Source organism: Myripristis murdjan, chromosome 24 (genome assembly GCF_902150065.1).
Source record: "Myripristis murdjan chromosome 24, fMyrMur1.1, whole genome shotgun sequence".
Lineage (NCBI taxonomy): Eukaryota > Metazoa > Chordata > Actinopteri > Holocentriformes > Holocentridae > Myripristis > Myripristis murdjan.
In genome coordinates, this window is record NC_044003.1 from 16,598,932 (window position 1) to 16,611,614 (window position 12,683).

Here is a 12,683-nt window from a genome sequence, read left to right on the forward strand (position 1 = left end):
AGACCGAGGTGCACCGAGATGGGAGTGGCATTGCAGCAGGGGGAGGTGCCGACAGATTCATCTTGGCGCAGTGACAGTTTCATGCCAAAAAGCTTCGCCAAGGTGCACCCAAAGCTCGCCGTCTGAAACCACGTCTACTTTCAGCGCAAGGTGGAGCAGAGCCGGTGTAGTGGAAGTTTGGCTGACAGGCGCACATTACCAAAACCTCACAATCAGCACAAACGGTGCCAATCCCCTTTGATCTGACATCAGTTGTGATGAGACAGTTGATATGGAGATATATGTAGGTGCTGATTGAGATAGTAGCATTGAATAGTGTTTTTTGTCGGTATTTATTGCATTGTTTATGTGCCTGACATTACGGAAGCCTGCCTGTGAGGTTTTGGTGACGTGTCCACACTGCAGGCCGGTCTCTGCTCCGCGCCGGTCTCCTGGGCTCCGCTCCGCCTGCGGTAGTAGACCTCCATGTCAATTGTGTAAACTTTCATTACGCCTTCGTGCAGCGCATTTTAAAGGCGAAGACAGGGGTCATTTGATTGGTTTAAAGTGAATTGGCTATGTCAAACCCACTCCACGCCTTCTCTCCTCCCATGCGCCGGTAGGTAGGAGGAACGGCGGAGTACTTGTGCCACGGCGCACGGCGTGCCAAACTTGCAAAATCCACCTGGCCACACCCAGTTGGCGAAACTAGAGCCCATGGTTACAATTCAAGACTTCATCTAAATGTGACGAAGAACGTACAGACACACATCCACAGGCATGCACACACACACCTGTCTGTCTTTCTCATTATTCAGTCTCACCGTCCAGAGAGTCTCAGTGATAACAAGAGAGGAAATGAGGGTGGTGATGTCACAGATGATAACCACACACACACACACACACACACACACAATCTCTCTCCCTCTCTCTTTCTGTCTCTGTCTCTCTCTTTATCTCTCTCTCGCAAGCATGCATTCTGTCATTTTGTGAGTGAGATGACTATGTGGTCGCAAGGGAAATTCTGCGCACTGGAGAGTAAATAGCTTTCTGTTGGACTGATAGAGACTCACACATACATACACACAGAATACACACTCAACACACTTATACATGTACACACACACACACACACACACAGGCATAACACATGGTGAGGAGCTCGCAGACAATCATTCCAAATCAGGCCGGAGGTTGATTCATTCTTAGTTCAAGTCAGAGCAAAATGTAAATGGAAGTTGTGATTGATGATTTAACCATCATTTTCAATCTTTCCGTAATAGAGTGGATATGAAAGCCTTCTCATGCCCAAATGTTTTCATTATACAGTGTTTGAACATTGCAGAAAATCACCTTAGTGGACTGACAGTGAATTGACTCTTGATTCAAATCAATACGAACTTTAAAGTATGAGTGCACACCAAGGAGACAGCAGCACTGAAATTCAGTCAGGACAACAGCGTATTGGAAATATACTGATTAAATGATGAGGCATGACAATGGGTTTGACTTTGGCAGACAAGATCTCCTTTTATGCTAGCTGCTGCATACATTTGGAAAAGCATAATCCATGAGAAGTAGTGGCAGGGCAGCTAGACAAGCAACCTGTCCAAAAAAAGTTTACATGACTTTTAAAATATTTTGAATTTAGGGAGTGAGATGGTAATTGGTTAATTATGAAAAGCGTGCCAGTCAGCAACCAATCAGGTGATGGTAGATGGAGAATTTCCTAACTTAACTAGCTCTGTTCATTAGAGAGTAAGCAATGTGTCACTGTAATCACATTACATTTTCTTTTAATGGAATAAATTAAGGCATTGCTGAACTTAAAACTGAAGGCTTTGTCTTAATTAACCCCAAAGGTAAAATAACAGGGCCCATATTGAACAATACCAAACATATCCTTTAAGAGTACTGCTACAATATTCATTGACCCGATGAATGTAAATAAGCCTAGTAGAATCATTTTAGGTTAAGTACTAAAAACAGATAGCATAACTAATTACTTATCTTGGGGAGTAACAACTAAAGTAATTCATTACTTTTGAGAAAAAAAGAGCAATGTGTAATTTATTATATTTGTCCAGAAGTGACCGCAACATACTTCCAACAACCATCTACCCTTCATGGCCACGGTCATGCCCTAGCATTTCCCTTGTGCTGTGCTCCCTGCCTTCCTTGTGTTTGTATTCTGTATTCTTCTGTCAGCCCATGCCACATCTTGCTCGCCTGTCCTCCACAGCACGCCGAGCCTGGCTACAGCCACCCTCCACCCTCCTCCCTTTACCTTCTCCGCATCGCCTCCATCCTTCTCAAATCCCCTTCCCTCTCAATAAACCCTCTTTATCTCACAATCCTGTTGTTAAGGTCCTGCATTTGGGTCCACCCTCTCTTAACATAACACAACCCAAAACTTCTACAAATATCTGGTGTAAATATTTTAATGGTTAACCTTACATCATCTTTCATCAAATGACAACGCCTCCTCTAAAAATGAAAGTAACTACTAATTGACCTGAGAAGTAAATGTTTGCCAGGAGCAGGAAAACTTAACTTTATCCCTCAGTTTGCTCAATGTAAGTACATAATGTCTCAGTGACGGTCCAAGGTAAGGCTTCATTCTCGAGAAACTGACAGAACAGACAGTGAAAGTACACAGTGCAATGTAAAAAGAAGAATAAAAATGAATAGCACACTGTATTATCTTGAGGTAAGAGAGCTGTGTTGTGTTTGCAAGACAATAAAAAAAACACTGACATTGACAACTAGATGGCACGTCATGCAGTTGTCATGATATGCCGTTCACCTAAAGTTAATAATCTCTTCAAATCTTCATTATCCACTTGGTTCACATCAGAAGATAACACATTTTCCGGAGCCAAATATGAGTTGAATCCAGGTCAACTGGACTTGTTTGTAGAGTCTTGAAGATGTTTCACTTCCCATCCAAGAAGCTTCTTCAATCAAAATGAAGTAACACTTGAGTTACGGCTGTTCAAATTCCAGCCACTTCTGAGAATTTTAGTCAATTATCACAGCGGCCAATGAGCTCTGTATTTGTTCAGTGAACATTAGTGCTGTGCTTCAACCACTGGGCCCAGTTCTGGAAAACGTTACAAGGCAATTATGTTTAACTGGAAATTCCTCTCCTCCCATGATGTTTGATTTGGCCAATGAAGTAGGGTTTGCCTGTTCATACTGTATGTCTCCTTTAATGTTTGATGGTATTTTGTGAATCTATTCAGAAGATACATGCCTTTAAGCGAGAAGCCACGCCTACTGCCAAGCCTTCTTTGGCCAAATGGTCAGTGTAAAAGGTTAATCCCATGATCAACTTTTCATGCAAATCCATTACTCGCATGTTCAGATACCCTGCTAAGGGACAGATGGAATGAGACTAAAATATAACCCCAACTTCACTGATCCATGGATAAAAGTTGTTTTTTTCAACCCTGCTAAACTGCATTTATCCTTGAAATATGTTATCTACATTTTTCAACTCAACAGAACGCTACTCAATAGTTAGAAAAGTTATCATAAAATCTTGAATCTGACCATTTTGATTGTCTTCTTTACAAATAGTGTTTGGAACAGGTTTATAGTTTTATTATAAGAGCTTCTTCTATACTAGAAAACTGGAGAAGGCAAGTAAATACATGAAACGGATATTACAAACATAAAACAGACTATTAGTATTGCAAAATAAGATTTTATGCATCATACTGTCGATATTAAACAGGGCATTGAAATGATTGATCGTTGTATGGTCCTAATAGTGTCCATGCAAAATAGCTTTTTGTGAAAATGATCGGCTTGCCACATAGTGATAACTGATTTGGTTTGATTCAGTAGGTTGAGGCATATCCCATATAACCATTACACTGTGTATTTCAACATGAAGCTCAAGTCTCCTGAAAGTAACTGCTAGGTAAGCTGTAGGTGGCCTTCTTGAGGCCTTGTGGTCTTAATTCCATCAAACATTTGTGATCATTTGGTGCATCCCTGCTCTGACCCACCTCTCAATCCCCTGACATCCAAGCCAGACTTCCTGATAGAGAAAGTGCTTACCGATACAGCGCAAGGAATAGTTACATCAGATCCTGTGTACTGGTAAAAATTTCATAGCATCCCCTCTCTCCTCCATCTGTCTTGTTTGTGTCCACAGCCAGACCATTACTCGTAACACAGAGCCCTCACAACACTCCATTTTAGCTCAGATAATGCTTCAAAATTGGTTGAAGTGGTTTCTATGCTGTGTGTACTGCAGCACAGATCGGCATGTTACAGTATGAGGTAGAGCACTCAATTTGCCATGAATAGTGAGCAATACTGAGATGACTGAGAGGGAGGGTTCCTAGGTAAAAAAAAATCCACCCGAGGATCCTCTTACATTGTCATGTATCATCAATCTGTGGTGTGCAATGCATGCTATGAGTTATTTCATGATGAGTTGCAGTTTTTCATTCTATTGTACCAACCGTCCCTCAACCTGTCTCGTTTACGTCTACTTCAGTTATTGATTTCCTGCTATGACTGTTGATATAATCTCTTGCTTTCAGTCAAAGCTCATCAGGTATTTATTTAGCAAGTCTGTGAACATACGGGCGTATCTATAACCAGGATAACACCCCTGACTCAAAATATAATATGTCTTATTGGCTGCGTTGCATTCCGGTCATTGAGGCTCATGTAAAGCCAGGTATACAGCTGGGTTCAAAGATGCCATTGTAACAGTCACGTGTACTAACCAACCAATATGAATGCATCATTAAATGATTCACTCAGCAACACAACACTGGCACTAAACCCAATGATGGAAGTAAAAAAAGCCAAACGAAATGTTTGGGATTCCAATGAAGAAGAAAACGCGAACCCACATTCACACTCCTCCTCCTCCTCTTCTTTAGATTTTTGTCCAAACACATTAACACAACTATTGCAAGGGCTCCTTTCTTGCTTAGCTTCATTGTTTACCACTACAGTGGCGCAGATGGATGATGCACGCTGATGATGTGCCGTAGCCTATAAGATTCAGTGTCATCATGGTACAGTCTACATACATCAAACTTGATGTCATACTGAAGTTTATGAGATCCATTTCACACAGTGTGGCTTACAATAAACTATTCATGTTGAGCATCAGAGCAAAATGGTGATTCCAGAAATGCTCTCAATTCTGTGGGACTGACAGCACATCCTTACATTTACCTTGGTGTTTGATATTGTTGTTTGTGATTGGCTATGAAACCCCACTCAAGTGACTGGAAATATCTGGACGTAACATTATGTCATGGCAGTGCATCACATTAACAACTGAAAAAAAGAAAGAAATTATCTAACATCAACGGGGGTTTTCACTTATTTAGGTAGAAATAAGATCATTAGGTTAATTCTTGATTAAATGACTTGTTGAGAGTTGGCAGTGGCATAAATACATGCAATATGGAAACTGTGTACACCTTAAACACAAACATTATCAGAGGCTGACAACTGGCAAAGACTTGGCACAGCTGGTGGTCACCGAGAAAAAAAAAAATTGTCCCTAGGTATTTAAAAGCTTTTAAAGCACCAGCTTGTCACAAATGGTGTTTAATGCAAGGGGGAGAATTATTTTGTACACTTTTCCACACTCTGTTATTTGTCTTTTTGCAGTTCTGTGAACGCGTTTATGTGTGGAAGAGCATAAGAGAGAGAATATTAAATAAAGGAATGTGTGTGTGTGTGTGTGTGTGTGTGTGTGTGTGTGTAAACAGGTGTAGGGGTAAGGATTCAGCAGCCACACCAACGTGGTGACAGGTGCGTGTGTATGTGTGTGAGAGAGAGAGAGAGAGGCAGACCAGGTAGGCGTGCATATATTCAGTCGCTGTACCGCAGAGGTGATAGGTGTAACTGATGGGCTCGAAGCCATTAACATGTCAAGATGGCCGCTGCTCCACTTCCTGTCTACAAATATAATTATATTCTGTGTGATGGATCGAGTACAAAAAAGAAAAAGGAGACTCCGCTGTGTCTCTTTTTTCTCTCTCCATTTCTACACGCAACGCAATTCAATTCATTTCAATTCAACTCAATTTAATCAATTTAAGTATGTTCAATTCCATTTGCTGAAGTGGAGTATATTGTAAAAAAATGAAAAACATCAGATTTCTTGGTTTTAATTAGAACTTAGCTGTCTCTGTTTGCCCTGTCTCTCTCTCTCTCTCTCTCTCTCTCTCTCTCTCTCTCTCTCTCCCTCTCTCTCTCCCTCTTTCTCTCTCTCTCTTTCTTGAGGTTATTTTGTTCTTCATCTATTATTCTTTGTCAGTTTTTTTCAAAACCCCACTCCTCTATATCTCGCTGCGCTTTTAGTTTTGAGGTGAATTTTAAGGCAATTCTGCAGTACACTGTAAAGAGAGACAGGAAAGATGGAAGACAGAAATGATGACAAAGATCCTGACCCAGATTCAAACCCACAACTGCATATGAGTCTTAGTCCACTGAGACCGCAAACAGAAACGCTCATGAAGTTGATATAAAAACAGCCAAACGGTGAGTAGGCACATTCTACTTGAGCAACATTTGTGCATCTAATGTCCAGGTATCACTAGCTCATTTGTTTTATTGTAATGTTTTTCCTTTCATTCAGCCTTTTTATTCTTTTTCATCATACTCTAATTTTTGCCATTATAAAGGCTACTTATACACCATCTCATTGTTTCTAACCTTTAGAAATTGGTGACAAGCGAATCCTAATGAACCCTGGTTTTTGCGCCTCTCCCACTCATTAGTTTTATTCCCATGGCATCTGCAAAATTATTGTTTTTTCATCATGTTCTTAAAGTAAACTAGTTGTGCTTTCCATCATCAACACCCCTACCAAGTCTTCAAAGTAGAGTTTTAGTTTAAGAAGCACACGCACAATTAAAAATATTTTTGAAAAATGATTGACAGCAAAACCTATAAAATAAGTTTTCAAGGGACTGCAATTAAATCCATGATTAAACTCAACACTGCAGAGAGTGCAAGTTGAATAACAGGTAACCGTGTATACACAATATTTTGAAGAATAAATCTTCAAACGGTAACTGTATGCTTGGCTTGGCAGGGGATCTCAGAGTTGAAGCGGTGCCTAGAGGTGATGTAGAGACCCAGCTCACAAGAACGCACCCTGACATCGAGCACTGCTCTGCTGCCTGGTGGGTAAATCTAAGAGGACAGTGGAGACTGAAGCTCCACTGTGGCAACGTGGTGGCAGTAAGTGTTAAAACAACGTTGATGGGCCGAGTGCATGGCAGCTGATTGCAACTCTGTGTGTGTGTGTGTGTGTGTGTGTGTGTGTGTGTGTACCTGTTTCAAGTCCAGCGTGATAGTCACATAGTGGTTCTCCATCCCATTCTTGATAGATGGGCTCTGCCACCAACGATTGGTTCCATCTATGGCATATTCTATAGGGTGACGCTCTGAACGCACACACACACACACACACACACAGACACACACACACACAAAGGCACACACACGGACACACACATGCATACCAAGAACATAATTTCCATTTGACTGCTTTTACTCTATTCAACCTTTAATTATCTTCAGTTCATGTCAGTTCTTAGTCTGTCCTAAAGCTTACGCTCTTATGCTCTCAGAGGAAAGTGTTCCTCTCCAGTCTTTTGCAAAGTTGAAACCTTGGCTTTTCAACGATCCAAGGTCTTTGCAAGAAATAAAAAGCACATTTTTAACCTTGTAAAAGAAAGAATAATAGATTTCCTTTCCTTTTCAGTTTATTTTATGCTGCTGAATGAAAAAAAGAAAAAGAAATGTCCCCACATTCACAGAATCTAATCCTGGGCACTGTGACTCAACTCAATGGTTTTAATGGAACAAGAAAGGTATTATACGTTTATTATAAGGCACAGCTAACGAAGCATCATGGCATTTATCTTTGCTGTATATGTGTGTGGGAGTGTGAGCATGTGTTTTCCAAAAGCATCTGCGATCTTTCAGCTTGACTGGCAGCTGTCAATCAGCAGGCTACTTATGTCTGGCATTTCCTACTCATTAAAAACCATGGCAACTATCGCTAGCGGGATGAGGAAGATGTATCGGTTAGTAAAGTTCCTTTCACTCGCTGCCACCGTCTTTTTCTCTCTTCCCTTTTCGACACTTTTATCCCTCTTCCCTTCCATTTTTACTGTCTTCCCTTTCAGAGACTTGATCCAAGACAGAAAAAATGAGGAGAAAAGCTGGAAAACATTCATCTTCCAGTGTAACTGAACAGCAGACATCCAGAAAACTGTCTTTTATTCCTTATCTGAGTCTTCCCCCTTGTTCACTCTGTTTCTCTCTCTCTCTCTCTCTCCCTCTCTCTCTCTCTTGCGATATACACAGGGCTCCCACTGATCATGGAATTTCTGGAAGAATTTCCAGAACAGAATTTTGATTGACTCTCCCACACTTATCCCCCATGTCAGTCAGTCAGTCTGTTAATCAATCAGTTGATCAGCCAGTCAGCAAAGTGACCAAGAGCAATAATTGTGAAGAGCGGACACCCTTTTGTCATCAGTTCACAGGAATTCAATAGTTGCAATAAATGTTCCCTGAAATATGGAGCTGAGATTGCATCTCTAAATCTATCTTTTAGCAGGCAGAGGGTTTTTTTAAGCCACCATCACAGTCACAGTTCATCTTTCTTTTCACTCTCTCCTTCCTCACCACTCTCTTTTCCTACTCTCTTTTCTTTTCCTTTTATCCCATTTCTTTCTACACCTTTTTGCTTTTTCTTTCTTTCTCTGCTTATTATGAAAAGGACAACCTGCTCTCGACTTACCGTCTGACTGTCTGACTAGCTATTTGGTTGACTAACAAAAAAACTGTAGGGCTACTGTAGGATAAACTGACTGGCTGGTTGACTGACTGATTGGGTGACTACTTTGCTGACAAAACTACACTGCAACTACACTGCAGGCGTAAGTGGAACATAAATGTAGAGCACCATTTTCTTTCTGTCAGCGTTTCGTGAGAAATGCTGCACCAGGTGCATCAGTTTGGTCAAGTATGCTACTCCTGACTGAAGTAGCAGCACAGCCACACACAACTTTTACATCGCAGAAATCACAAGCATGGGTGAGTGGGTTTAACCTACCAAACACATTATGATTTTAATCAGGAAAAAAGCAATCTGGCTCACAGGAAACCTGCCATTCATAATTGGCTGTTTTTTTTTTTTTCTTTTTTAACCATATTAACTATACCGTAGTCTATATATGAAAGCTTTGCCCATGCCAGTGAGGGGCAAACAGATTGAGGACACATAATGACAAAACAATTCCAGAAGCTGCTGAATTGATAATGATTATTTTAACAAAACAGAGTTGCAGACCTCTCTTTTTACCAAACAATGTACACATCACATCAAAACAAACACAGGTGGAGCGCAGTTGCAATGCATGCTGCTGCTGCAGCAGCTCCATGTGACTGAACGTTGGGTAAGCTCAGCAGCAGTTGCTGCTCGCCTACAATTCACTTCCAGTGTAGTTTGAGGGTTACTGACTGGTTGACAGTCTAAATGGCTGGCTAAATTATAATTACAGGCTAATTTTTTATTGTCATTTTGTCATGTCGTGATGGATTCCTCAGTACACTTGGTAATTATTATTTCAGGCAAAATGATTGGGTACCATCTGGCCAATCAGGCTCTGTCTGACTAATCTAGCATGACTAATCTAGCATGGCTAATCACCATACATATAACTCCTCTTTGTGTGTGTGTGTGTGTGTGTGTGTGTGTGTGTTTGTGTGTGTGTGAGAGAGTGTGTGTGTGTCTTTCTTACCAAATGGCTTTGCAGACTTTTGGTTACAGATACGACACTGAGGGTTTCTTACAGGCTGCCCTGGCACATGTTCTACTAGTTTACAGTACATCTCTGGGCCGTTTAATCCACAGGTAGCATTAGCCGTTATGTCCGCCATGGTTGCTAGGTTTAACACAGCCGGGAACAGACCTGGGAAACAGACAGACAAATAGAAAGACACATGGATATATAATATGATAAAATAGATGCACTGACATTCATTGGCACTGCTTTCTACCTGATAGACAAAACTAAAATACTGGCAAAATATACCAAGGATTGCCTAGTGTTACTTGACCTGTGCAGTCAGTCATCAAGTCTGGATTCAAGTCAGTTCAGACTGGTTGAAGCTAGTTTCTTCTTCAAAGCAAAAAAATATATATGAGAATAAAAACACAATGAACCGAAATTTATGATTATGAGCATTAAGTACATGTATTTTTAATCTTTTTTTTTTTTTTTTTTTTTTTTTGCCTGACTAATGCCCCTTTTCCACTAGTACCTACTCAGCTCGACTCAGCTCAACTCGGCTCGACTCTACTCGATTTAAGAGCTTTTCCATTAGGTCGTAGTACCTGGTAGCAGGTCCCATTTTAGCACCTACTCAGCCGGGGTTCCAAGCGAGCTGAGTCGAGCTGAAAATGTGACGTAAACGCCGTGCAGGCCACTGATTGGACAGGGAGTGACGAGAGCGACTCCTGCACGAAAACAAAACCCGACATTTAAAAAAAAAAAAAAAAAACGGCAACAGCGGCCGTGCGCATTGATCGTCAGTGAAGTTGTCAAAGTCGGAAAGTGGCAAGCAAACCGCGACCGCGGTCAAATAAAGACGTGGAGACTTTTCTGAGCTTGGTGGCGGCCCAAAGAATCCAGAGGGAGCTGGACGGTGTGCCGGCGACTCCACCCACGGCGAGGTGCGACTCAACTGTAATGGAAAACCACCTAAACCGCGTCGAGGCGAGTAGAGTCGAGCCGAGTCGAGCTGAGTCGAGCCGAGTAGATACTAATGGAAAAGGGCCATAAGGTAGAAAACATTAACCTGTTGTGTCAGCAGCTTACAACATGAGGGCAGGTGTTTGACATTAACCCATCCTAAGTCCCGCCCCCCAAATTCAAACCAGCCAATCGTAGGTTTGCCAAAGCTGCCCTCAGACATACAGCAACAACACGTCTTTCTCCACAAATGAAAATGAAGCCTCCCTACATGTTGAGGTGTTTTCAATGGTTTTGCGGGTACGTAAAAATACATAGTGAACCATGGCGGCTGAGGTCCATGCAGCAGAGTATACAGTATACAGTATGCCGCATCCTCCGATGTTACAGCTGGAGGCTACGCTAACTGAACTTGACTTGACCCTGACTAGAGCCCTGCTTTCCTAGCTAAGCGGTTCATCTGTCAGCTAATTTAATCTGGTCTAGCTTAGGTTGGGTGTCCTAACATGCAGCTGCTGTCACCTACTGACCTACAATATGAAAGTGACTGGAGAAAACACTGCAAACAGGTAAACAGTGACATGCCATCCAGTTTATTACAGTAAATGGATAATGGTGGTTGGATAGGACTTCCTCCTCTTGCTTTAGGACCAATATAGCAGCAGAATTGAGGATTGATCAGTTAAATTACTTAATCTCGATGAATTTATAGTCCAGCGTAATTTATTTAACATCATTTCCCCCTCGCAGAAAGTGGTTAACTCTTTGCTTTGCCTTTACATAAAAAAAGAAGTACACAAAGCAAAATTTGGGCTGCTTTTCAGTTGTGTAGACTTTGAGTAATGTGATGCTACTTAATCAAAAGACTTAATTAAGCACTGTGTTACTCATGCAAATTTTTCATTTCTTATGGAATTTTGTCACTGCTGGAACATTAATAAATGAACTTTGGGAGAACATTGTATATGCATAATGATAGAAAATAGGCTTTTGAATTACACATTTTTGCTCTAGGACAGTTGAATTACATACTGGGAAAGCTAAATTTCTCAAGTGTAATGAAGATTGAAAACATGGAAATCCTACACTGATTTGGCCATAATTACTAAGAAATAATTATTTTAACATGGAATGACAGTGTTTCAGCATTCCACCATTCCCAGCCTTTCAGTCATAAAATTAATTGAAGATGTGTGTTCTTCTTCCTTTACAACGGAATATAATTATATATTTTTTTTATGCAGATGAGGTCTGGTGGTGTCCCACAACAGAGGCACCTTCCACCTTATTAGTCTGCATGGACTGTTTTGATGAAGTGATGTATGGTGACACATGTTGCTTAATCTTTTGATGACAACAAGACATATTCTGCCATCTTTCAGTGAATCACATTGTTTTATAAGCAGTGCTTCTATGTAAAGTGCTTTAAGCTATGCTATCATTCATGGTATCACCTTGTCTCAACTTGACTCTCTTAACTTTTTAGGTTTTCTGTTGGACTTTTTTGCCTCTAAAACAACCAGGAAATACAAATGTCAAGACTCTTGAAACTTGTGTCATATTTGATAATCTGTCCAATTAAAAAAAAAAAAAATCGGCCATATTTTAGACTAATTACACAAAAATTATTTGTGTGAAGCAGTTATTTCATTTTTTTTTTCCAAATACTGGTGTGGGGCTCTGTTAGAGAAGAAAGGAAAAACTCGTCAACACACCCACAAGCAGGTCTGCACTGTGAGGAGGTACTGTCTGCAATGAAGAAAAAAATCCAGAAAAGCAAAACAAATAGAGGCGAGTCAAGTCGAGATGAAACCATGTAATGGAAAAAAAATCCATTCATCGAGGCAGTGAAAGCAGCTGATAAACACAGGAATCAGACAGCTGAGTTCACACTCAAATAAACAGAATGAATCAGGGCAATAGCCGCATTCATATCAAGCA

At 40.8% G+C, this 12,683-nt stretch overlaps 1 protein-coding gene across 1 annotated transcript in view; it reads right to left on the bottom strand.

Moving 5' to 3' along the window:
* Window positions 1-7,347, bottom strand: part of lama2 (laminin, alpha 2) — a 188,888-nt gene extending 181,541 nt beyond the window's left edge. Inside the window, exon 1 of the mRNA XM_030047861.1 lies at window positions 7,306-7,347. Coding sequence (XP_029903721.1) covers window positions 7,306-7,347 — 42 coding nt within the window. The remainder of the gene's footprint in view (window positions 1-7,305) is intronic.
* Between the last annotated feature and the right edge of the window lie 5,336 nt (window positions 7,348-12,683).